General features: G+C 38.7%; 2 protein-coding genes across 5 annotated transcripts; both read left to right on the top strand.

The window, feature by feature from the left end:
- Window positions 1-7,842, top strand: LOC133546925 (zinc finger protein OZF-like). The gene is made up of 2 exons (XM_061892777.1): window positions 1-497; window positions 5,942-7,842. The coding sequence occupies exons 1-2, from the start codon at window positions 302-304 to the stop codon at window positions 7,123-7,125; spliced, it is 1,380 nt and encodes a 459-aa protein (XP_061748761.1). The 5' UTR covers window positions 1-301; the 3' UTR covers window positions 7,126-7,842.
- Window positions 7,617-27,786, top strand: LOC133546900 (zinc finger protein 771-like). 4 transcript variants are annotated; one of them, XM_061892746.1, is made up of 3 exons: window positions 7,617-7,748; window positions 14,769-14,835; window positions 25,262-27,786. In XM_061892746.1, exons 1-3 carry the CDS (start codon window positions 7,635-7,637, stop codon window positions 26,713-26,715), a joined length of 1,635 nt encoding a protein of 544 aa, XP_061748730.1. In that variant the 5' UTR covers window positions 7,617-7,634; the 3' UTR covers window positions 26,716-27,786. The 4 variants fall into 4 exon arrangements, with proteins under 4 accessions (XP_061748730.1, XP_061748755.1, XP_061748738.1 ...); XM_061892771.1 differs by lacking the exon at window positions 7,617-7,748 and adding an exon at window positions 14,430-14,661; XM_061892754.1 differs by lacking the exon at window positions 7,617-7,748 and adding an exon at window positions 14,435-14,461.
- Window positions 27,787-27,911: the final 125 nt, after the last annotated feature.

The raw sequence follows: 27,911 nt of genomic DNA, 5'->3' as shown, positions 1-27,911 counted from the left end.
ACAGGCGCCGTCCTTCACGCACCGGAAGTTAATACAAATACACGCAAGGTGAAAGAAGTTGCAAAGTAGTGTAAACAATTCCGTGTTATTGCGCACGTTGCTACTACATTAGGTCGTTTTTGTACATTTTCATTTTATGTAACATTTTAAAGATATTTAATTAGTCGTGGGAGGGTTCATTTGCCGCTGCGTTACTTTAAAGCGTAGCTGCTAGCTTAGCTTAGCCTAGCTGCTAGCTGCTAAGAAAGAGACAAAACGGAAGTGATCGACGCTTCGCTAAGTGTGCGTGGAAAGTGTGAAAATGTGTCAAGTAGAAATGCTGAGAGTGTTGCTGAACCAGCGACTTACCGGCGCTGTTGAAGAGATCTTTGAAGAGTTAGCGAGGACGGTAGCAAAGTTAGAGGAGGAACTTTCTAGAACAAAAGAGGAGAACGAGCGACAACGTCAACTACTGGACGCTCTTTTCAACAAACATCAAGTGGTGTTGCACAGAACAGGTTTGTTTACTTTTTTTTACTTTCACTCGGGCAGTGTAGTGGTTCTCCTTAGCTCACTTCCATCATTTGATTAACCTGGACCTCGTTTTAAACAAGTTGAAAAACTTATTAACATTTAGTGGTCAATTGTACTGTACTTTACTGTGTAAACTACTAATAAACGTTTCAATCAATCAATGTGACCCAGGAAAGAGACAAAGTGGTCATGTGACCCAGGGAGGAGACAAGGTGGTCATGTGACCCAGGGAGGAAACAAGGTGGTCATGTGACCCAGGGAGGAGACAAGGTGGTCATGTGACCCAGGGAGGAGACAAGGTGGTCATGTGACCCAGGGAGGAGACAAGGTGGTCATGTGACCCAGGGAGGAGACAAGGTGGTCATGTGACCCAGGGAGGAGACAAGGTGGTCATGTGACCCAGGGAGGAGACAAGGTGGTCATGTGACCCAGGGAGGAGACAAGGTGGTCATGTGACCCAGGGAGGAGACAAGGTGGTCATGTGACCCAGGGAGGAGACAAGGTGACCATGTGACCCAGGGAGGAGACAAGGTGGTCATGTGACCCAGGGAGGAGACAAGGTGGTCATGTGACCCAGGGAGGAGACAAGGTGGTCATGTGACCCAGGGAGGAGACAAGGTGGTCATGTGACCCAGGGAGGAGACAAGGTGGTCACGTGACCCAGGGAGGAGACAAGGTGGTCACGTGACCCAGGGAGGAGACAAGGTGGTCACGTGACCCAGGGAGGAGACAAGGTGGTCATGTGACCCAGGGAGGAGACAAGGTGGTCATGTGACCCATGGAGGAGACAAGGTGGTCATGTGACCCAGGGAGGAGACAAGGTGGTCATGTGACCCAGGGACGAGACAAGGTGGTCATGTGACCCAGGAAGGAGACAAGGTGGTCATGTGACCCAGGGAGGAGACAAGGTGGTCATGTGACCCAGGGAGGAGACAATGTGGTCATGTGACCCAGGGAGGAGACAAGGTGGTCATGTGACCCAGGGAGGACATAAGGTGGTCATGTGACCCAGGGAGGAGACAAGGTGGTCATGTGACCCAGGGAGGAGACAAGGTGGTCATGTGACCCAGGGAGGAGACAAGGTGGTCATGTGACCCAGGGGGGAGACAAGGTGGTCATGTGACCCAGGAAGGAGACAAGGTGGTCATGTGACCCAGGGAGGACATAAGGTGGTCATGTGACCCAGGGAGGAGACAAGGTGGTCATGTGATCCAGGGAGGAGACAAGGTGGTCATGTGACCCAGGGAGGAGACAAGGTGGTCATGTGACCCAGGGAGGAGACAAGGTGGTCATGTGACCCAGGGAGGAGACAAGGTGGTCATGTGACCCAGGGAGAAGAGACAAGGTGGTCATGTGACCCAGGGAGAAGAGACAAGGTGGTCATGTGACCCAGGGAGGAGACAAGGTGGTCATGTGACCCAGGGAGAAGAGACAAGGTGGTCATGTGACCCAGGGAGGAGACAAGGTGGTCATGTGACCCAGGGAGGACATAAGGTGGTCATTTGAGGACAAACATGACACAAACCTTCCGAGTTGTTAGAAAGCCCACTGTTGAATATGTTTAATATCACTATTTGCTGGACATCTTTTTGTTCGACTAGTTTCGGGGGTTCTTGAACTCACCATAGTGTGGACAGTTTGTTTACATGTAAAATCGTTCACTCCTTCTTTGTCTCATTTTGTCCACCAAACATTTTATACTGTGCGTCAATGCACGAATGTGCGCTTTGTTGATTGATTGATTGATTGATTGATTGAAACTTGAATTAGTAGATTGCACAGTACAGTACATATTCCGTACAATTGACCACTAAATGCTAACACCCCAATAAGTTTTTCAACTTGTTTAAGTCGAGGTCCACCTTCATCAATTCCTGGTAAAGAATGTTGTGATGATGTTATTAACTTGTTGGAGTACTAATCAGACATATTTGGTCTGTGCATGACTGCAAGCTAATCGATGCTAACATGCTAGTTAGACTAGCTGTATATACATATTGCATTTTTATGCCTCATTTGTTGCTATATTTGAGCTCATTTAATATCCTTTACTTGTATCCTCTTTGTATATCGTTTAGTTTTGCATGTCTCATGACACGTTATTTGTATGTACTATTGGCTGCATTTCAGATATTTGTTTGTGTGCCATGTTGTTCCAGACCACAGGAAACATTACCTAGCTTGCCAAAGATTTTAATAAATCTATTCAAAGAAGACAGCCTTAACTTGGACACACACATCTCTACCTGTGGTCATTAAAAGCCATTCATGTCCAGGAGTTATCTCACCTTCTGAGTGGCCTCTGATGTACCAATGTTTTCTAATGTTGTAAAAATGTGTAGAATAAATATCAACTTTCAATATTTCTGTCAACCAAGATTTGCTTCAGCCTGCGACACAGCCATTTTGATAGTAGGCTAATATAACAAAGATAAACACTTACATCATGTGTTGCCTTCATTATAACACTTATATAATACTTTTAAAGTCATTTTGATAGTAGGCTAATATAGACACTTACATCATGTGTTGCCTTCATTATAACACTTACTGTATATAATACTTTTAAAGTCATTTTGATAGTAGGCTAATATAGACACTTACACCATGTGTTGTCCTCATTATAACACGTATATAAAACTGTTAGTCATTTTGATAGTAGGCTAATATAGCTAACATAGACACTTACACATGTGTTGCCGTCATTATAACACTTATATAAAACTTTTAAAGTCATTTTGATAGTAGGCTAATATAGCTAATATAGACACTTACACATGTGTTGCCGTCATTATAACACTTATACAAGACTTTTAAAGGCATTTTGATAGTAGGCTAATATAGACACTTACATCATGTGTTGCCTTCTTTATAAGACTTATACAAGACGTTTGAAGTAATTTTCATAGTAGGCTATTATAGCTATTATAGCTATTATAGACACTTACATCATGCTTTGCCTTCATTATAACACTTATATAATACTTATAAAGTCATTCTAATAGTAGGCTAATATAGCTAATATAGATAATTACGTCATGTGTTGCCTTCATTATAACACTTATATAAGACTTTGAAAGTCATTTTGATAGTAGGCTAATATAGCTAATATAGACACTTACATCATGTGTTGCCTTTCTTATAAGACTTTGAAAGTCATTTTGATGGTAGGCTATTATAGATAATATGGACACTTATATCATGTGTTGTCTTTATTATAAGACTTATATAAGACTTTTAAAGTAATTTTGATAGTAGGCTGTTATAGCTAATATAGACACTTACATCATGTGTTGTCTTCATTATAACACTTATATAAGACTTTGAAAGTCATTTTGATAGTAGGCTATTATAGATAATATAGACACTTACATCATGTGTTGTCTTCATTATAACACTTATATAAGACGTTTGAAGTAATTTTGATAGTAGGCTATTATAGCTATTATAGACACTTACATCATGCTTTGCCTTCATTATAACACTTATATAATACTTTTAAAGTCATTCTAATAGTAGGCTATTATAGCTAATATAGATAATTACGTCATGTGTTGCCTTCATTATAACACTTATATAAGACTTTGAAAGTCATTTTGATAGTAGGCTAATATAGCTAATATAGACACTTACATCATGTGTTGCCTTTCTTATAAGACTTTGAAAGTCATTTTGATGGTAGGCTATTATAGCCAATATAGACACTTACACCATGTGTTGTCTTTATTATAAGACTTATATAAGACTTTTAAAGTCATTTTGATAGTAGGCTGTTATAGCTAATATAGACACTTACCTCATGTGTTGCCTTCATTATAACACTTATATAAGACTTTTAAAGTAATTTTGATGGTAGGCTATTATAGCTAATATAGACACTTATATCATGTGTTGTCTTCATTATAACACTTATATAAGACTTTGAAAGTCATTTTGATAGTAGGCTATTATAGCTAATATAGACACTTACATCATGTGTTGTCATCATTATAACACTTATATAAGACTTTGAAAGTCATTTTGATAGTAGGCTATTATAGATAATATGGACACTTATATCATGTGTTGTCTTTATTATAAGACTTATATAAGACTTTTAAAGTCATTTTGATAGTAGGCTGTTATAGCTAATATAGACACTTACCTCATGTGTTGCCTTCATTTTAACACTTATATAAGACTTTTAAAGTAATTTTGATGGTAGGCTATTATAGCTAATATAGACACTTACATCATGTGTTGTCTTCATTATAACACTTATATAAGACTTTGAAAGTCCTTTTGATAGTAGGCTATTATAGATAATATGGACACTTATATCATGTGTTGTCTTTATTATAAGACTTATATAAGACTTTTAAAGTCATTTTGATAGTAGGCTGTTATAGCTAATATAGACACTTACCTCATGTGTTGCCTTCATTTTAACACTTATATAAGACTTTTAAAGTAATTTTGATAGTAGGCTGTTATAGCTAATATAGACACTTATATCATGTGTTGTCTTCATTATAACACTTATATAAGACTTTGAAAGTCATTTTGATAGTAGGCTATTATAGCTAATATAGACACTTACATCACGTGTTGCCTTCATTATAACACTTATATAAGACTTTTAACGTCATTTTGATGGTAGGCTATTATAGCTAATATAGACACTTACATCATGTGTTGCCTTCATTATAACACTTATATAAGACTTTTAAAGTCATTTTGATGGTAGGCTAATATAGCTAATATAGACACTTACATCACGTATTGCCTTCCTTATAAGACTTATATAAGACTTAGAAAGTAATTTTAATTGTAGGCTATTATAGCTAATATAGACACTTACCTCATTTGTTGCCTTCCTTATAAGACTTATATAAGACTTTGAAAGTCATTTAGATAGTAGGTTGTTATAGCTAACATAGACACTTGCGTCATGTGTTGCCTTCATTGTAACACTTATATATAAGACTTTTAAAGTCATTTTGATAGTAGGCCAATATAGCTAATATAGACACTTACCTCATGTGTTGCCTTCCTTATAAGACTTATATAAGACTTTGAAAGTCATTTTGATAGTAGGTCAATATAGCCACTTACATCATGTGTTGCCTTCTTTATAAGACTTATATAAGACTTTTAAAGTCATTTTGATAGTAGGCTGTTATAGCTAATATAGACACTTACCTCATGTGCTGCTTCATTATAAGACTTTTCTTTACTTTTTTGCGGCTCCAGACGGATCAGTTTTTTGTATTTTTGGTCCAATTTGGCTCTTTCAACCTTTTGGGTTGCCGACCTCTGGGTTAGATAATCGCACTAATAAAAACTCAACGTCGACTAAATGTTCAACTCTAACAGATAATGACATCATCCAGCAACAATAGCAAAATAATATTTCCAAACCGTGTCTTTGTCTTCTTGCGACCGGCAGACGTCTCGCAGTTGCTGACCACGGGTGAAGAGCAACAGGAGCGGAGTTCCAGGGCGCAGCCGGAGGAGGAAGAGGAGGAGCCGCAGCCCCCTGACACTGAAGTGGAAGAAGGGGCTCCACAACCGCGGCCCCGCATTAAAGAGGAGGAGCAGAATGACAACATGGGTCTGGAGGGAGAGCCTCTGGAAAGGCTGGAGGAGTTCCCAGTGGTCGATGTCGTCGTGAAGAGTGAAGATGAAGAGGTCAAAGGTGAAGGAGGGGCGCAGCCTCCAAGCAGCAGCTCAACTCAGCCCCCGAGAAGAGAAGGTGATGGAGGATCACCAGCAGACATGATGTTAGCTCCACTGTCAGATGATGACGACACAACCTCACACTCTGCTGATCAGGAAGAAGACTCGGAAGCCGGTGTGAGACGTCGCACCGACAACCCCCGCCAGGACGTCTCTCCATGTGACAAAAGTTACGGCGGCAAGGCGAATCTAACGAGACGCTTGAAAAATCCCCCGAAAGAAAAACTCTTCACCTGTTGTCAGTGCGACAAAACTTTTAACAGCTGGAAAACTTTAAAGGCACACAAGCTCTGTCACTCCCAGGAAAAACCATTCGGGTGCACCGAGTGCGATAGAAGCTTCTCCCGGAAGGATTTCTTGACCACGCACATGCACACGCACACCGGGGAGAAACCGCTCGCCTGCACGCAGTGCGACGCCCGCTTCAGGCACCGCTCGGGACTGTTTTTCCACATGAGAAAACACACGGGACACACCACTCACGCCTGCGCCGTGTGCGGCCGCCGCTTCTACCTCCAGGAGAAGTTGATCGCCCACGCCAGGAAGCACGCGGAAGTCAAACCCTTCAGCTGCGCGGTCTGCAAAAAAGGCTTCGGCGATCAGTCGGCCGCGCTGGTCCACCAGAGGACGCACGCCGTGGCGGACCCGTTACGCTGCTCCGTTTGCGCCCAGACTTTCTCCAACAAGTTCAGCCTGTGCAAACATTTGAAGACGCACGCTCAAGTCAAGCGCTTCTCCTGCTCGTTCTGCGGAAAAAAATTTGGCCGGAATCAAACTTTGGTGGCGCACACCAGATTGCATACTGGCGAAAAACCCTTTTCCTGCCCTATCTGCCACAGAGGGTTCAGTTACAATTCATCGCTGACGAACCACCTGCGAACACACACACAGTGATGTGAGGATGTTTCAAGGCCTACTGGAAGCCACTACTAGCCACCACGCAGTCTGATAGTTTATACATCAATGATGAAATATTAACATTGCAACACATGCCAATACAACCTTTTTAGTTTACTAAAGTGCAATTTTAAATTTCGAGCCGAAATATCCTGCTGAAACGTCTCGGTATGATGACATGTGCGTGTGACGTCACGCATTGTAGAGGACATTTTGTTCCAGCATCGATCCCAGCTATTAAGTCGTCTGTTTCCATCGCGAAATTCCACAGTATTCTGGACATCTGTGTAGCTGAATCTTTTGCAATTTGTTCAATGAACAATGGAGACGTCAAAGAAGAAAGCTGTAGGTGGGAAGCCGTGTACTGCGGCCGGCTTGAGCAACACAAACACAGCCGGTGTTTCATTGTTTACATTCCCAAAAGATGACAGTCAAGCTTTACTACGGAACAGAGATGTCAAGCGAACACGGTTGGATTGGACCACACACACAAAGTACAGTGTATTATGCAGCGATCATTTCGAAAGATCGTGTTTCGAAGAGGGTCCCTTGCGAAGGGCAGAGATGGGCATCGCCACCACCTGTCGACTGGTGCTGGGGCCGACCTTCAGGTTGTACAGGTACGACCATATAATCTCACTAAAACACTAGTAACACAATAAGCAGATAAGGGTTTTTCCAGAATGATCCTAGTAAATGTGTCTAATAACAACATCTGAATCGCTCCCACTGCCCTCTAGTCTTTTTTTTTTTTCCTAGTCCTTCACTCTCACTTTCCTCATCCACGAATCTTTCATCCTCGCTCAAATTAATGGGGAAATCGTCGCTTTCTCGGTCCGAATCGCTCTCGCTGCCGGTGGCCATGATTGTAAACAATGTTCAGATGTGAGGAGCCCCACAACCCGTGACGTCACGCGCACATCGTCTGCTACTTCCGGTACAGGCAAGGCTTTTTTATTAGCGACCAAAAGTTGCGAACTTTATCGTGGATGTTCTCTACTAAATCCTTTCAGCAAAAAAAAGGCAATATCACAAAATGATCAAGTATGACACATAGAATGGACCTGCTATCCCCGTTTAAATAAGAACATCTCATTTAAGTAGGCCTTTAATGTAAATATTTGACACGACTAAACATAAACATCTTCTTTCTTGATTTATTTGCTGATTTTCTTTTTATGCTTGTTTCCATTTGAAACCTGCAGAAAAGAACAAAAGAATGACACCACATAGACAAATACAAAACCTTTTAGTCAGATGAAACAAAAATGGAGCCTTTTGGCCACAATACCCAGCAAGGAGAAAAGGTGAAGCCTTTAATCCCAGGAACACCACACCTACTGTCAAGCATGGTGGGCGTGGCATTAAGCTCTGGGCCTGTTTTGCTGCCAATGGAACTGCTTCTTTACAGAGAGTAAATGGGACAATGAAAAAGGAGGATTAGCTCCAAATTGTTCAGGACAAGCTCAAATCATCAGCCCGGAAGTTGGAACTTGGGCGCAGTTGGGTGTTCCAACAGGACAATGACCCCAACACACCTCAAAAGTGGTAAAGGAATGGCTAAATCAGACTAGAATGAAGGTTTTAGAATGGCCTTTTCAAAGTCCTGACTTGAACATGTGGACAATGCTGAAGAAACAAGTCCATGCCAGAAAAACAACACATTTAGCTGAACTGCAGCAATTTTGTGGTGAAAAATGTAAGTAGAAGCTTGTGGATGGCTACCAAAAGCGCCTTATTGCAGGTAAACTTGCCAAGAGACATGTAAGCAAATATTAACATTGCTGTACGTATACTTTTGACCCAACTCACATTTTCAGTAGAGACATAATAAATTCATGAAAGAAGCAAACTTCATGAATGTTTTTCGTGAGCAACAAGTATGTGCTCCAATCACTACATCACAAAAAAATAAGAGTTGTAGAAATGATTGGAAAGTGAAGACAGCCATGACATGATGTCCTTTACACGTGGATGTAAACTTTTGACCACGACTTTATGAGTGTGCACACAATATGCAGCCAAAAAACGTATTTTTTTTTTCCAACTGCCATACTCGGTTTAACACAACTAAATAAACACAAATAAATAATAAATGGTTATGACAGAACTTATTTCCCTTAAAATATAACCTTGTTTTTCTTCTTCGAACTGCTTTGCTAACGTCGCCTAAGTTTGTTTATGCCGAAATGATTGAATACGTGCAGGTTAAGAAGTGACGCAATTTGGCACAAAAACATCTGAAATAAAAAAAGAAAACTAAGTGTTCCAAAATTAAATTATTTACTGAAATTGTGTGAATAGAATCAGAAAAACTGTATTCATCCCCGAGGAGAAATTAAAATTTTCAGCACAATCCAATTTAAGAGCAGACAAACATTACAGGGAGACAGAACAGGATCAAACATTACAGGGAGACAGAACAGGATCCAACATTACAGGGAGACAGAACAGGATCCAACATTACAGGGAGACAGAACAGGATCCAACATTACAGGGAGACAGAACAGGATCAAACATTACAGGGAGACAGAACAGGATCAAACATTACAGGGAGACAGGACAGGATCCAACATTACAGGGAAACAGAACAGGATCAAACATTACAGGGAGACAGAACAGGATCCAACATTACAGGGAGACAGAACAGGATCAAACATTACAGGGAGACAGAACAGGATCAAACATTACAGGGAGACAGAACAGGATCAAACATTACAAGGAGACAGAACAGGATCCAACATTACAGGTAGACAGAACAGGATCAAACATAGAATGCAATATATATATATATATAAATATATATATATATATATATATTGCATTCTGTACTGTTTTTGTTCTTATTTTGATTATTATTATTTTTCGATTGTTTAAATGTTGCAATTTATGATTAAAGGTTTTAAAATAAAGAATACAACTGTCAATACAGCATCCGTACCGGAAGATACGATCGGTCCGCGCATGCGCCAAGACTAGGTCTTTTCCTGGTCTTGGACGGGGCTTCCGCGACATCTTATTCTGTCAATTTGCATGTTTTATTTATGTTGTTTATTTTAGAAAATAACTTACTTAGGTAACAATAATTTGTCGTTCATCTCCAAATGACTAAACGTTGTATTTTGAAGAAAGAGCTTTCAAACATGGACCGTGTGTCATTGTCCAGCACCTCCTGCTGGTCACATTGTGTATCACACGCATTTTACGGCATTTTAGACTCCCATCGCCTAATTTCTTTCTTTTAAATGTTGACAAAAATGTTTTAAAACAAGGCACTTATTCTTACGTAAATCTACATTTACTAGCCAACAAAAAGTAGACTTAAATGATCAAGATGTTGGTATTGGCAGACAGGATCCCTCCGCGCATGCGCGCAAAACAATGTCACTTCCTCGACTTACTTTTTTTTTTTTACGACGAAGTTGTGTGTTATTTCAATGTTTTATTCATGTTTTGCATAAACAATAGCCTACGTAACAGTAAAAAATAAGAAGAATATAAACATGAGCAAGGGGTGGATGTGAAAAAAACAAAAAGTATTATCGCCTCAATTACAACCACTTTGGTTTATGGAACAAACTTGACAGTGGAATTAAACAATTTATATCTCTTTCTGCAATAAAAAAGTAAAAGTAACTACGATGAAGAGATATGATATGAGTAGAATTATTCTTCATTATTGGTTTAGATGTTTTCAAACTTAAATGTCTTTGTCGTCGCCAACATTTAAATTGACTTGTTGTATTTAGAAAAATAAGGGCAGATATTTTAAGTTTTTAATTTATTCCTGCTAATGTTCATTCATATTTTAATTTAATGTTATGTTGATTGATTTATTTTTATTCTATACCTTTTCTTGACTTTTTTTTTTAATGAGTTAAATAAATAAATAAATGAAAGTCTTTTTAGTCGCCAACTTTTAAATTCACTTGTATTTGGAAAAATAAGAGGCAGTATTGTAAGTTTTTAATTTATTCCTGCTAATGTTCATTCATATTCTAATGTTATGTTGATTGGTTTATTTTTATTCTATACCTTGCTTGATTTTTTTTAAATGAATTAAATAAATAAATGTCGCCAACATTTAAATTCAATATTTGTATTCGGGAAAATAAGGGACAGTATTGTAAGTTTTTTATTTATTTCTGCTAATGTTCATTCATATTTCAATGTATTGTTATGTTGATTGATTTATTATAATTTTATACCTTTTCTTGATTTTTTAAATTAATGACATAAATAAATGAACCAAATTCAAATATGTCTTTGTAGTCGCCAACGTTTAAATTCACTTGTTGTATTTGGGAAAATAAGGGGTAGATATTGTAAGTTTTTAATTTATTCCTGCTAATGTTCATTCATAATTTAATTTAATGTTATGTTGATTGATATATTTTTATTTTATACTGACTCCCATCGCGTAATTTGTTTTTAAATTGCTGCTATGGAGATGTATTTCTTTGCCTTTTTGAAGCTGCCAGCACACCGTTCAAGCTTCTCTACAGTTTCAAAAGCAATACTTTATTCTTAAGTAACTTTTGTTTTGTATGTAAACTCTTATTTGACATTTTTTTTTAAATAAAGATGACAACAAAAAAGAAACCCGCGGTCTCAGTGACGACGTAACGAACATAACTGTCGTAAACCATGTGGACGGGATTTTTTATGTATTTATTATTGAACAATTGTACATACAAACATATATTCACGATGTACACAAAAGCCACGTCACTTTCAACATATTTCAACAATTTTAAAGTCCTACTGAAAGCCACTACTAGCGACCACGCAGTCTGATAGTTTATATATCAATGATGAAATATTAACATTGCAACACATGCCAATACAAATTGCAATTTTAAATTTTGCGCCAAAATATCCTGCAGAAACGTCTCGGTATGATAACGTTTCATCGCCAAATTCCACAGTATTGTGGACATCTGTGTTGCTGCATCTTTTGCAATTTGTTCAATGAACAATGGAGACATCAAAGAAGAAAGCTGTAGGTGGGAAGTGGTGTATTCCCTCCGCATTTAGCAACACAAACACAGCCGGTGTTTTATTGTTTACATTCCCGAAAGATGACAGTCAAGCTTTACTATGGAAAAAAGCGGACAAGCAGACACGGTTGGATTGGACCACACACACAAAGTACAGTGTATTATGCACCCATTATTTCCAAAGATTGTGTTTCAAAGAAGGTCCCTTGCGAAGGGTAGAAGTGGGCATCGCCACCACCTGTCGACTGGTGCTGAAGAAAGGTGCGGGGCCCACCTTCAGATTGTACAGCTACGACCATATGATCTCACTAAAACACTAGTAACACAATAAGCAGATAAGGGATTTTCCAGAATTATCCTAGTAAATGTGTCTAATAACATCTGACTCGCTCCCACTGTATAGTATTTCATTTTTTTTTAAAATGTTCTAGTCCTTCACTCTCACTTTCCTCATCCAGGAATCTTTCATCCTCGCTCAAATTAATGGGGAAATTGTCGCTTTCTTGGTCCGAATCGCTCTCGCTGCTGGTGGCCATGATTGTAAACAATGTGCGGATGTGAGGAGCTCCACAACCCGTGACGTCACGCGGACATCATCGGAAAATCGTCGCTTTCTCGGTCCGAATTGCTCTCGCTGCTGGTGGCCATGATTGTAAACAATGTTCAGATGTGAGGAGCTCCACAACCCGTGACGTCACACGCACATCATTTGCTACTTCCAGTATAGGCAAGGCTTGTACCGGATAAGGGATTTTCCAGAATTATCCTAGTAAATGTGTCTAATAACATCTGACTCGCTCCCACTGTATAGTATTTTTAATTTTTTTTTAGTCCTTCACTCTCACTTTCCTCATCCAGGAATCTTTCATCCTCGCTCAAATTAATGGGGAAATTGTCGCTTTCTCAGTCCGAATCGCTCTCGCTGCTGGTGGCCATGATTGTAAACAATGTGCGGATGTGAGGAGCTCCACAACCCGTGACGTCACGCGCACATCGTCTGCTACTTCCGGTACAGGCAAGTGTTTTTGTCAGTGAGGGACAAGAGGACAAAGTGTTTGTGTCAGTGAGGGACAGGAGGACCAAGTGTTTGTGTCAGTGAGGGACAAGAGGACAAAGTGTTTGTGTCAGTGAGGGACAGGAGGACAAAGTGTTTGTGTCAGTGATGGACAGGAGGACCAAGTGTTTGTGTCAGTGAGGGACAAGAGGACAAAGTGTTTGTGTCAGTGAGGGACAGGAGGACAAAGTGTTTGTGTCAATGAGGGACAGGAGGACAAAGTGTTTGTGTCAGTGAGGGACAGGAGGACACAGTGTTTGTGTCAGTGAGGGACAGGAGGACAAAGTGTTTGTGTCACTGAGGGACAGGAGGACAAAGTGTTTGTGTCAGTGAGGGACGGGAGGACAAAGTGTTTGCGTCAGTGAGGGACAGGAGGACAAAGTGTTTGTGTCAGTGAGGGACGGGAGGACAAAGTGTTTGTGTCAGTGAGGGACAGGAGGACAAAGTGTTTGTGTCAGTGAGGGACAGGAGGACAAAGTGTTTGTGTCAGTGGAGCCAGATGAGGTGGTTCGGGCTTCATCTCAGGATGCCACATGATGGCCTCCCTAGGGAGGTGTTTAGGGCACGTCTGACTGGTAAGAAGGAGGCCACGGGGAAGACCGAGGACACGTTGGGAAGACTATGTCTCCCGGCTGGCCTGAGAACGCCTCGGGATCCCCTGGGAGGAACTGAACAAGTGGCTGGGGAGAGGGAAGTCTGGGATTCTCTGCTTAGGCTGCTGCCCCCGCGACCCCACCTTGGATAAGCGTAAGAAGAGGGATGGAAATTGTTATATATTGTATATATATGATATAAACATATAATATATCAATATATATCCTAAGTTATGTAATTATTAAGAATATATGTTATTTTTTATATTGTTTTTAGTCTTTTTCATACCTGCATTGTCCTTTCCATCTTTTGTAACTGAGCTATTGTGCAAAACAATTTCCCTCGTGGATCATTAAAGTTTGTCTAAGTCTAAGAGAGACAGCCAATATGCACACAAAACTGCCAGAAACGGGAAAGTAGGATATTTTCCCAAAAAGCATACTAAGCAGCAGCAAAAAACTTCTTTTGGAATTCCTGCAAAGAACTGGACTTTCTAAAAGGGTCCGAGGTGACGAAGGAATTCAAACAAAGGCCAGTGGAGGGCAGCAACACGTGTAAGATGCGTCCAGTCTGCAAGAATTTAAAAAGAAGATGAAAACCAAGCGAGTTGGCAATAAGTTTGTCCAAGTGGAGTTGCCGTAGCTACTTCTTCCTCTTCCGGCAGTGCTAAGAAGAAGGCGTGATGGTGACGTCATTGTTGTTGTCGTCATTTTTGAGTCTTATGCTGCTCTTTATCAACTTAACATGTCTGTCAAGTCTTTCAACTTCACATTTTCTTCAACATGTCTGTCAAGTCTTTCAACTTCACATTTTCTTCAGCAAGTCTTTCAACTTTCTTCTCTGGGGAGCAACTAGCGAGGGCGGGAACTTGTTGACGTTCTTCCGGTTAGCTGACTTTGCTAACTGCTAACAAGGAGACTTTAGTTTGATACATTTATGTTTATTATCAATATTTATGTTTATTATTATATCTAAGTATTTGTTTCTTTTAGCGGAGGAGGAAGAACTTTGTCAAAGCAAAGAGGAGAACGGACAACATTGCTTTTTGCCGCAGAACAGGTTTGTTTATTTTTTTCTCTACAAGCTTATTATTCATCATAATTATATTGATAATAATCATGGTCTGTTTCACATAATCAGATTGATTCACTTTTAACTTCTAGACTAAATGTACTTTTCTGTCTTTTCCTCCATTGAGTTAGCAAACATCCCAAATACATCGAATATTATAATTTATTATATCCACCATAAATTCTACTACGTACTGATAATTAATATATATACAAATAATTTATAATATAAATGCAAATAAATGTACATTTCTGTCTTTTCCAGCTGTAAATTTGAGTTTTTAGCATAGCATTGGCAAACACCTGAAATATATCGTATATATAAGTATTATATTCACTATATATTTTATAATTAATATACTGTTTATATATTTATAATAATACTTTATAATATATATACAAATATATGTACATTTATTTCTGTTTTAGCACAAAATCTGAGTTTTCAGTATATAATTAGCAAACACCTGAAAAAATAAAAATATTATAAATGTGTATATATATATATATATATGTGTGTGTGTGTGTGTATATGTGCATATATAAATGTATATATGATTAAAATGTATATATTTATATTGCGTAAGGAATATTTTTTTGCTAATTCTATACTAAAAACCTAGATTTCGAGCTGAAAAACACATAAATATACATGTATTTTTATTTTTTATTCTACTATTATATAGTATTAAACGGTGTGGCGCAGTGGTAGAGTGGCCGTGCGCAACCTGACGGTCCCTGGTTCAATCCCCACCTCGTACCAACCTCGTCACGTCCGTTGTGTCCTGAGCAAGACACTTCACCCTTGCTCCTGATGGGTGCTGGTTGGCGCCTTGCATGGCAGCTCCCTCCATCAGTGTGTGAATGTGTGTGTGAATGTGGAAGTAGTGTCAAAGCGCTTTGAGTACCTTGAAGGTAGGAAAGCGCTATACAAGTACAACCCTTTTACCATTTAATATGTAAATTATGTATTCAAACATATATATATATATATATATATATATATATATATATATATATGTATATGTTTGAATACATAATGTATATATATATTAATGTTTAATACTATTTATACATCCATCCATCTTCTTCCGCTTATCCGAGGTCGGGTCACGGGGGCAGCAGCCTAAGCAAAAAAAGCCCAGACTTCCCTCTCCCCAGCCACTTGGTCCAGCTCCTCCCGGGGGATCCCGAGGCGTTCCCAGGCCAGCCGGGAGACATAGTCTTCCCAACGTGTCCTGGGTCTTCCCCGTGGCTTCCTACCCGTTGGACGTGCCCTAAACACCTCCCTAGGGAGGCGTTTAGGTGGCATCCTGACCAGATGCCCGAACCACCTCATCTGGCTCCTCTCCATGTGGAGGAGCAGCGGCTTTACTTTGAGTTCCTCCCGGATGGCAGAGCTTCTCACCCTATCTCTAAGGGAGAGACCTGGAAACTCATTTGGGCCGCTTGTACCCGTGATCTTGTCCTTTCGGTCATGACCCAAAGCTCATGACCATAGGTGAGGATGGGAACGTAGATCGACCGGTAAATTGAGAGCTTTGCCTTCCGGCTCAGCTCCTTCTTCACCACAACGGACCGATACAACGTCCGCATTACTGAAGACGCCGCACCGATCCGCCTGTCCATCTCACCATCCACTCTTCCCTCACTCGTGAACAAGACTCATAATAGTAGAATAAAAAATAAAAATACATGTACAGTTTTTCAGCTCGAAATCTTGGTTTTTAGCATAGAATTAGCAAACACCTGAAATATTCATAACGTATTATAAATATACATTTTAATCATTCTTAGTAATTACTATATATATATATACCAATATATAATGCTATATGTTACATTATTTTTCAGCTTTAAGTCTGAGTGAGTTTTCCGCACGGAATTAGCGAACACCTGAAAAAAAGATAGAATTTTATGATGCGTATGTTATTTTTAATAATGACATAAAGATTAATAATAAATGTTGTGTAATGCCATATATCAATCAATCAATCAATGTTTACTTATATAGCCCTAAATCACTAGTGTCTCAAAGGGCTGCACAAATCACTACGACATCCTCGGTAGGCCCACATAAGGGCAAGGAAAACTCACACCCAGTGGGACGTCGGTGACAATGATGACTATGAGAACATGATACTGTGAAAGATCAATCCATAATGGATCCAACACAGTCGCGAGAGTCCAGTCCAAAGCGGATCCAACACAGCAGCGAGAGTCCCGTTCACAGCGGAGCCAGCAAGAGGAGGCTGATCAGCAGCGCAGAGATGTCCCCAGCCGATACACAGGCGAGCAGTACATGGCCACCGGATCGGACCGGACTCCCTCCACAAAGGAGAGTGGGACATAGAAGAAAAAGAAAAGAAACGGCAGATCAACTGGTCTGAAAAGGGAGTTTATTTAAAGGCTAGAGCATACAAATGAGTTTTAAGGTGAGACTTAAATGCTTCTACTGAGGTGGCATCTCGAACTGTTACCGGGAGGGCATTCCAGAGTACTGGAGCCCGAAATGAAAAAGCTCTACAGCCCGCAGACTTTTTTTGGGCTTTGGGGATCACTAATAAGCCGGAGTCCTTTGAACGCAGATTTCTTGCCGGGACATATGGTACAATACAATCTGCAAGATAGGATGGAGCTAGACCGTGTAGTATTTTATACCTAAGTAGTAAAACCTTAAAGTCACATCTTAAGTGCACAGGAAGCCAGTGCAGGTGAGCCAGTACAGGTATATATGTATGTATATATGTAAATAAAGGTATATACAGTATAGGTATATATGTATGTATATATGTATATAAAGGTATATACAGTATAGGTATATATGTATGTATATAAAGGTATATACAGTATAGGTATATATGTATGTATATATGTATATAAAGGTATATACAGTACAGGTATATTTGTATGTATATATGTATATAAAGGTATATACAGTACAGGTATATATGTATGTATATATGTATATAAAGGTATATACAGTATAGGTATATATGTATGTATATATGTATATAAAGGTATATACAGTACAGGTATATATGTATGTATATATGTATATAAAGGTATATACAGTATAGGTATATATGTATGTATATATGTATATAAAGGTATATACAGTATAGGTATATATGTATGTATATATGTATATAAAGGTATATACAGTATAGGTATATATGTATGTATATATGTATATAAAGGTATATACAGTATAGGTATATATGTATGTATATATGTATATAAAGGTATATACAGCATAGGTACATATGTATGTATATATGTTTATAAAGGTATATACAGTATAGGTATATATGTATGTATATATGTATATAAAGGTATATACAGTATAGGTATATATGTATGTATATATGTATATAAAGGTATATACAGTATAGGTATATATGTATGTATATATGTATATAAAGGTATATACAGTATAGGTATATATGTATGTATATATGTATATAAAGGTATATACAGTATAGGTATATATGTATGTATATATGTATATAAAGGTATATACAGTATAGGTATATATGTATGTATATATGTATATAAAGGTATATACAGTATAGGTATATATGTATGTATATATGTATATAAAGGTATATACAGTACAGGTATATATGTATGTATATATGTATATAAAGGTATATACAGTATAGGTATATGTGTATGTATATATGTATATAAAGGTATATACAGTATAGGTATATATGTATGTATATATGTATTTAAAGGTATATACAGTATAGGTATACATGTATGTATATATGTATATAAAGGTATATACAGTATAGGTATATATGTATGTATATATGTATATAAAGGTATATACAGTATAGGTATATATGTATGTATATATGTATATAAAGGTATATACAGTATAGGTATATATGTATGTATATATGTATATAAAGGTATATACAGTATAGGTATATATGTATGTATATATGTATATAAAGGTATATACAGTACAGGCGTAATGTGATCAAACTTTCTTGTTCTTGTCAAAAGTCTAGCAGCCGCATTTTGTACCAACTGTAATCTTTTAATGCTAGACATGGGGAGACCCGAAAACAATACGTTACAGTAATCGAGACGAGACGTAACAAACGCATGGATAATGATCTCAGCGTCTTTAGTGGACAGAATGGAGCGAATTTTAGCGATATTGCGGAGATGAAAGAAGGCCGTTTTAGTAACGCTTTTAATGTGTGCCTCAAAGGAGAGAGTTGGGTCGAAGATAATACCCAGATTCTTTACCGTGTCGCCTTGTTTAATTGTTTGGTTGTCAAATGTTAGAGTTGTATTATTAAATAGAGTTCGGTGTCTAGCAGGACCGATATATAATATATATGAAAATAAATGTCTGTTTTGTCAGCTCTAAATCTGAAAAGAAATAGTATATCATATATTGATTTTAATAATTAGTAATAATTAATAGAAATATATATTTATATAACAGTATATTATACTTTAATGTAATATATATGAGATAAAAAATAATATTGGTTTTATTCATCCTTGCTAATTAATGTAAAGTATACAACAATGTAGAATATTATATTGCATTTATGTTAAAAGCATGTTGACACGAAACACATTGAAGAAATATATTTTACAAATAAACAAAAAGCGGCACCATGCTGAGTTTGTTGCTGAAGCATGATGGCATATTTTCGTAAAAGTAAATGCGAGGACGTGAATGACGGGGGCCGCTTTAATACATTTTGTACGTTAAGTCTGCCAAACAAAATCAGTTTATGCTAAGCTAGTAGCTTGTGTGTTATAGACAACAAAGCAAATACTTTTTAGTTATATGTAATATAGGGATGTGCGATATCAAATCTATATTATGATATATATTGCAGATCACAACATATTCTGTATCACATTGTTTCATTTCCAGTGTGTTCTTTTCTCTAAACTATTTTTACATCTGTTAAAATATTATAAACACTCACAATATTAGTACATTATTCCATTTTTGATCACCATTCTAATGGGACAAAAAGACAGTGTAACAATATCAATTAACATTGTTATCATTATTATTATTAAAATATTTCCTCTTTCTCTTTTATTACACACAAAATTAATAAGAACGTCAATCCTGCAAAATAATTAAACAAAAGGAAAAATTATATTGGCTTTTATTCTTGTTTTGTAAACAATAACAAAAACAACAAAACCGATTTTGAGATAATAAAAAATATCGATCTAATCCTTACTGATACTGATACTGTACTCGGAATTGTTACCGTTGACATTTGTATCGATCCGTTTAACATCTTTAGCTTAGCCGTTAGCATGGCTTATTGTACCTTCCTACCGGGTGTAGTTTAGCATGTTTAGCTATGCCTTGTCCCCTCGTCCTCCAGTGATAACGGTACTTGTAAGAAATGCTGTTTATTTGCCGACACTAAGGTTCTAAAAATGGTATAAAAAAAACATAACAAAAACAACAAAATCGATTTTGTCATAATAAAAAAATATCGATCTAATCCTTGTAGTATCGGCCATATACTGATACTGTACTCGGAATTGTTACCGTTGACATTTGTATCAATCCGTTTAACATCTTTAGCTTAGCCGTTAGCATGGCTTATTGTACCTTCCTACCGGGTGTAGTGTAGCATGTTTAGCTATGCCTTGTCCCCTCGTCCTCCAGTGATAACGGTACTTGTAAGAAATGCTGTTTATTTGCCGACACTAAGGTTCTAAAAATGGTATAAAAAACATAAAAAAAAAAAAAATCGATTTTGTGATAATAAAAAAGTATCGATCGAATCCTTGTAGTATCGGCCATATACTGATACGGTACTTGGAATGAAACAAAGTTAAATAAAAGAGCTAAAAGGTGAAATGTGAGAATAAAAAGCCATGCAGGCTCTTTTTTTTAAGATTCAAAAGAGTTATGTGCACAATAGAAAGAGTAAAAAAAGAAGGTAATAATATTAAAAAAGAAAAAAATATTTAAAAAAATATATAAAAGTAAAGCTTTCATTGCAAAAAAAAATAATAATGAAGCAAAATCAATGTGATGAATTATTGATCTTTTCAAGGCTCCAATTACTTCACTTTGAAATATTGCATATTTTCTCTTTTTAAAATCCATCCATCCATCTTTTTCTGCTTACCCGAGGTGGGGTCGCGGGGGCAGCTTTTTAAAATATTTAAAAATATATATATTAAAAAAAAGGGTAAAAAAACAAACAAAAACAACCCCATAAAAAATATAAAAACCTAAAATTGTCACGCTTTGATAAAAGGATTTGGACTCGGATGCAGATTTGGGACTTTAGACAGGCTTTTATTTTGACAATTTCCTTTTACCTCCCGAGTCAAGAAAAAACATCTATAATCACAAAAATAAACTACTCGGCGAAAAGGTTCCAGAAAAAGAAGGAACAACCGAAAATCACTCCGAACGGAGGAAAACACAAAAGTTAAGACGAACTATAAACAGTATTTAACAAAAAACGCTCCAACAGGAGGACCAAAACAACATCTATGAAAATTTCTACACTAATCTAATAAAAGTATTTAACAAAAATAGTCAATCAAAAAGTTGAGGAATGAATGAAAAAACTTAACCCGAACATACCACTGCGGCTGAATAACTAAATCATCAAAATCACTCTGCTGAGGAGGAAGAAAGGAAAACTCCAAATATTCATAAAGCGGTTCAGGATCAAGGGAGGTAAGCACAAGACAAGGCAAGGCATGGACAAAGACATGGACGCTAGAGAGCACCAATAAACCAGACAATCTGGCACAGAACAAAGGAAGGAGTGAGCTTATAAACACATGAAGGTAATAGTGAACAGCTGGAAACAATCAGAGAACAGGGATGACGTCAGACTGATGACACAAAAGGAAGGGCAAGTGACCTTAAACCAGAGGAGAGTTACTTTTCAAATTAAAAGCATAAGACAAAAAACCCAAAACAAGACATCCCTCACCGCGGTGTGACAAAAATTGACAGATAAATACTACTCAGTGGCCTAGTGGTTAGAACAGGGGTGCCCACACTTTTTCTGCAGGCGAGCTACTTTTCAATTGACCAACTCGAGGGGATCTACCTCATTTATATTTATTTATTTATGAAAGAGACATTTTTGTAAACAAGTTAAATGTGTTTAATGATAATACAAGCATGTGTAACACATATAGATGTCTTTCTTTCACAAAGACAAGAATATAAGTTGGTGTATTACCTGATTCTGATGACTTGCATTGATTGGAATCAGACAGTAATGATGATAACGCCCACATTTTCAAATGGAGGAGAAAAAAAGTTGTCCTTTCTGTACAATACCACATGAAAGTGGTTGCTTTTTGGCATCTAATTCATCCAGCTTCCATACACTTTACAAGAAAAACATTGGCGGCAAATTCCGTAGCTTGCTTGATTGACATTCACGGCACCCGAGGGTCTTGTGAGATGACGCTGGCTGCTGCCAGTTCATTATTATGAAAAAATGACAGTGGAAGGCGAGAAACACTTTTGATTTCAACAGACTTTCGCGCCGTCCCTTCCGTCAAAACTCTAAAGGCCGACTGCACATTTCCTATCTTCACAATAAAAGCCCTGCTTCATGCTGCCTGCGCTAACAAAATAAGAGTCTGGGAAAGCTGGCGTGCACAAGTGATGTGCACGCCAGCTTTCTGAGGGATCGCTTGTGCACGCCAGTTTTCCGAGACTCTGTATTTAGTTAGCGCAGGCAGCATGAAGCAGGGCTTTTATTGTGAAGATAGGAAATGTGCAGTCGGCCTTTAGAGTTTTGACGGAAGGTACGGCGCGAGAGTCTGTTGAAATAAAAAGTGTTTCTCGCCTTCCTCTCGGTCATATTTTAATAATAATGATCTTGCAGCAGCCAGCGTCATCTCACAAGACCCTCCGGTACCGTGAATGTCATTTAAGTGACGTCTTGGTGAAGATTGATGATCACTCATTTTTAGGTCTCTTTTTTTTAAAAGCCTGGCTGGAGATCGACTGACACACCCCCCGCGGTCGACTGGTAGCTCGCGATCCACGTAATGGGCACCCCTGGGTTAGAGTGTCCGCCCTGAGATGGGTAGGTTGTGAGTTCAAACCCCGGCCGACTATCATTGGCATTTTAACTTCACTTAAATCTGTAGACATTTAAGTGTTCAAAGGAAAAAACCAGTATGACTTATCTGAAACACTTTTATAAGCGAGGCCTTTTTGACTCATTGCTCATAAAAGAATACTGAATTCAAATCAATGTTATGAATGACTGACATATTCAAGGCTCCACTTACTTCATAGCAAACTATTATTCATTTGTTGAGAGAAAATATTGCATATTTTTGTTTTTGCCATAAAAAGTATATATATTTTTTGGAATAAAAGGTTATAGAAAAAAATAGTTTTAACTTTATATCGACGTACAGGAAGTTGATAATAGATTTAAGCGTTAAATCATTGGTGTCAAACTCAGTTCTGGCCCACCACCTCATTCTATGTGACCCGTCAAAAGCCTGGAAAAATTGGGTTTCAATAAAATACTTTATTATAATTTTTTTTACTAAAAGCATTCGTTCTTACAATTTTGACAGAAAAAAATGCATATTTTTTAACTCTAATATTTTCTGATCATGCCGGTTATATTATTTTATACTGTATTGCAAAACTATTTTTGTGAGATAAAAACAAATAGTTAAATATCGGCTTGTCATCTTTATTTATGGTTTTAAAGCTACATAAACAAATGAAATAATCAAAAGCTTATGCATTTTGATTAATCGTGATTAATCGTAGATTATTACACGTGTGTATGATGTCAATCAATTTTTAAAAATGCGGCCCTCGGAAAGCAGCCATTACTGCCTTGTAAATAATAATAATAATAATAATAATAATAATAACAACAAAATACTTTTTTAAAACATTTTTATGACAGACACCCTTTCAGGTCCCCGTGACCCAACTTGAAGGGACCCTTAAGGGGTAGTATAGCTCGGTTGGTAAAGCGGCCGTGCCAGCAACTTGAGGGTTCCGGGTTCGATTCCCGCCCCCGCCATCCTAGTCACTGCCGTCGTGTCCTTGGGCAAGACTGCAGTACTTACAGAATAGGGCTGTTAGGAAATACAACCACATCACACCGATTCTCAGATTCCTTCACCGGCTTCCTGTTCCACTTAGGATTGAATACAAAGTCTCCCTCACCAGTGCCTCCTCTACCTCAAAGAACTGCTTACCCCCAAATCTTCCACACCACACCTCCGCTCCAAACAGACTAACTTCCTCCAACCTCCGAGGACAAAGCTACGAACAATGGGAGACCGGGCTAACTGCGCCGCCGCTCCCAGTCTGTGGAACACTCTCCCTGACCACCTGAGGGCACCACAGACTGTGAATGCTTTTAAAATAGGCTTCAAAACCCTTATTTAAAAAAACAAATGTTTTTTAGATGTATGTGTGCTAATTCTAGTTTTTACATTTATTTATTTTTATCCTCTTTTTATTTATTCATGATTAGTATTAGTGATTTTACATGGCGATTTCAACGCCTTGTATGACTTTTAAGAAAGTTATTTCATACTGTAATAAATAATACAATAAATGAATAATAATAATAATACTCATAATAAAAATAATACATTAATAATGAAATAATATCATAATAAAATAAAATAATATATCAATAATAATAATGCATAAATAAAAAAAATAAATAAATAAACAAATAATAATAATAAACACATAAATAATAATATGAGTGTTTTCGGTCTATCTGTGTTGGCCCTTTGATGAGGTGGCGACTTGTCCAGGGTGTACGCCGCCTTCTGCCTGAATGAAGCTGAGATAGGTTTCAGCAACCCCAAAAAGGGACAAGCGGTAAAAAAATGGATGGATTTTTAAACACTGTAGCACTTTCAGGTTGTTTGCTCAATTTAAAATGCTTTTACAAATAAAATGTATTATTATTATTAGGACACTTTAAGCATAGTACACAAATATATAGGAAAAATACAACATTATTAAGTGATAATATTTCATGCTAAAGTCTAATTATAGGCAGGTTAAAAAGCTCTAAAGTCTTAGTGGCCACATGTGTGGACAGCACCTTTTCGCTCTTATTTCCAAAATGGTGTACACTACTGAATTGAGGTCTTATGGCCACTTATGTGGACACTTATACTGCCATCTGGTGGTGTCAGAAGAGTAAAACATACAATGGAATTTAGAGGGAAAAAATGTGTAAAAAGAAGAATTAGCATGTCACTAAACATGAAGTACACGTTTGTGTACTTATGGACTAAGTACATCATATCAAAAGATGATTCTTAGTTTTTATTCGAATTAGGGTCCAATAAGCCTTAAATACCTGTTAGAGTCAAACCCCTGATAGGATCCCCTTGACTGTGACTTTTGTGCTCAGCGCCGCCAACAATGGAGGAGGACGTTGACGAGACCACGCCGGGCTGCAAGGCGGAGCAGGAGAAGCCGCGGTACCCCCGCTTTAAAGATAAAGAGCAGGACCACAGCATCAGTCGGGAGGACCCGGAAGGACTGGAGGACGAGCCAGTGATCCGGGTCGTCTTGAAGTGTGAGGAGGACGAGGTCGAAGGTGAAAATGGGGAGAAGAGAGAGGCAGACCCTCCGAGCAGCAGCTGGACGCCAGAAGCCGATGTAGACCACTTGGGGTCAGCTCCAGGACCAGGTAGTGACCACACCACCACACACTCCACTCCTCAAATGACCACAGAAGCCGATGTAGACCACTTAGGGTCAGCTCCAGGACCAGGTAGAGACCACACCACTGCACACTCCACTCCTCACATGACCACAAAATCTAATGTAGACCGCTTGGGGTCAGCTCAAGGACCAGGTAGTGACCACACCACTGCACACTCCACTCCTCACATGACCACAGAATCTAATGTAGACCTCATGGGGTCAGCTCCAGGACCAGGTAGAGACCACACCACCGCACACTCCACTCCTCACATGACCACAGAATCTATTGTAGACCACATGGGGTCAGCTCCAGGACCAGGTAGAGACCACACCACCGCACACTCCACTCCTCACATGACCACAGCACCCGATGTAGACCACATGGGGTCAGTTCCAGGATCAGGTAGAGACCACACTACCGCACACTCCACTCCTCACATGACCACAGAGGCCGATGTAGACCACATGGGGTCAGTTCCAGGATCAGGTAGAGACCACACCACCGCACACTCCAATCGTCACCTGGACAACACCCGAGTGATGTGCTCCGAATGCGAGCGAGATTTTTACGACAAGAAAACGCTGACAGTGCACATGCGCACGCACACCGGAGAGAAACCGTTCATCTGCGCTGTGTGCGGCAAGACATTCGCCCAGAGGGGGAATCTGATCAAACACACCAGGACGCACACGGGCGAGAAACCCTTTTCCTGCCCGTTCTGCACCACCAGTTACAGCGACCGCTCGACTTTGGTCAAACACATCAGGCGACACACCGGGGAGAAACCATTCGGCTGTTCCCACTGCCCGGAAAAGTTCTCCCGCAAGTCAAACGTGATCACGCACACGAGGACGCACACCGGAGAAAAACCCTTTCGCTGCGCGTTCTGCAGCGCCGCCTTCGGCGACCGCTCCACGTTGAACAAGCACGCTAGGACGCACACGGGGGAGAAACCTTTCGGCTGCTCGGTGTGCGGGCAGAGGTTCTCGCAGAGGGAGCACCTGAGAAGACATGCTAGGACGCACACCGGGGAGAAACCCTTCTCCTGCGCCGTTTGCAGCAAAAGCTTTAGCGACCGCTCGACGTTTGTCCGGCACATGGGGAGACACCCTGGACAAGTGTTCTCAGACGCCAACGTGGACCCAGGGCACTGAAGCCACCCGCACAGAGACTAGGGTTTTACTGGCTGACACCAGACTGGGGACTAGGAAGGACTTGGCAATGTTTTCATGGCCGAGGATCCTCAAACTAAGAAAAACGTGGACCTCACTTTTGTACCTTGTATGAAATTGTCTTTCTAATTAAACCGTTAATGTACCTTCTTGTCGTGCAGTATTAGCACGTTGTAGCAGTGCGCCGCTAATTGCTAGCTGATAGCCAGCACTCTAATCGCTAGTTGACAACTAGCATGCTAATTGCTAGAGAAAAATGAGCATGCGAATTACCAGTTGAGAACTAGCATTCTAATTATGTTCTCAATCCCAAAGAAACTGCTTTTTATTTTATTTTACACCGAATGACCAATAATGTCAAAACACTACATTACCTACAATTCTGAGACTGAGCTGCCTCTTTTTTTATTATTTTAATTTTTTTTTACACCGAATGACCAATTATGTGAAAACACTACATTACCCACAATTCTGAGACTGAGCTGCCCATTTTTTTTTTTTACACCGAATGACCAAAAATGTGAAAGCACTACATTCACCACAATTCCGAGAGTGAACTGCCCATTTTATAATTTTTTTTATACCTAATGACCAAAAATGTGAAAGCACTACATTACCCACAATTCCGAGAGTGAACTGCCCATTTTATAATTTTTTTTATACCTAATGACCAAAAATGTGAAAGCACTACATTACCCACAATTCCAAGACTGAGCTGCCCATTTTTTTTTTCTTTACACCGAATGACCAAAAATGTGAAAACACTACATTACCCACAATTCCGAGACTGAGCTCCTCGTTTTTCTTCTTTACATCGAATGACCAAAAATGTGAAAACACTACATTACCCACAATTCCGAGACTGAGCTGCCCATTTTTTTTTTCTTTACACCGAATGACCAAAAATGTGAAAACACTACATTACCCACAATTCCGAGACTGAGCTGCCCATTTTTTTTTTCTTTACACCGAATGACCAAAAATGTGAAAACACTACATTACCCACAATTCCGGGACTGAGCTGCCCATTTTTTATTTTTTAATTTTTTTTATCCCTTTACACCGAATGACCAAAAATGTGTAAACACTACATTACCCACAAATCTGGGACTGAGCTGCCCTTTTTTTTTTCTTTACAGTGAATGACCAAATATGTGAAAATACTACATTACCCACAA

The sequence above is a fragment of the Nerophis ophidion genome, linkage group LG02 (genome assembly GCF_033978795.1).
Source record: "Nerophis ophidion isolate RoL-2023_Sa linkage group LG02, RoL_Noph_v1.0, whole genome shotgun sequence".
In the NCBI taxonomy this organism is placed as follows: Eukaryota; Metazoa; Chordata; class Actinopteri; order Syngnathiformes; family Syngnathidae; genus Nerophis; species Nerophis ophidion.
The sequence above is the reverse complement of the archived record's forward strand: the minus strand, read 5'-3'. Positions and strand labels throughout refer to the sequence as shown.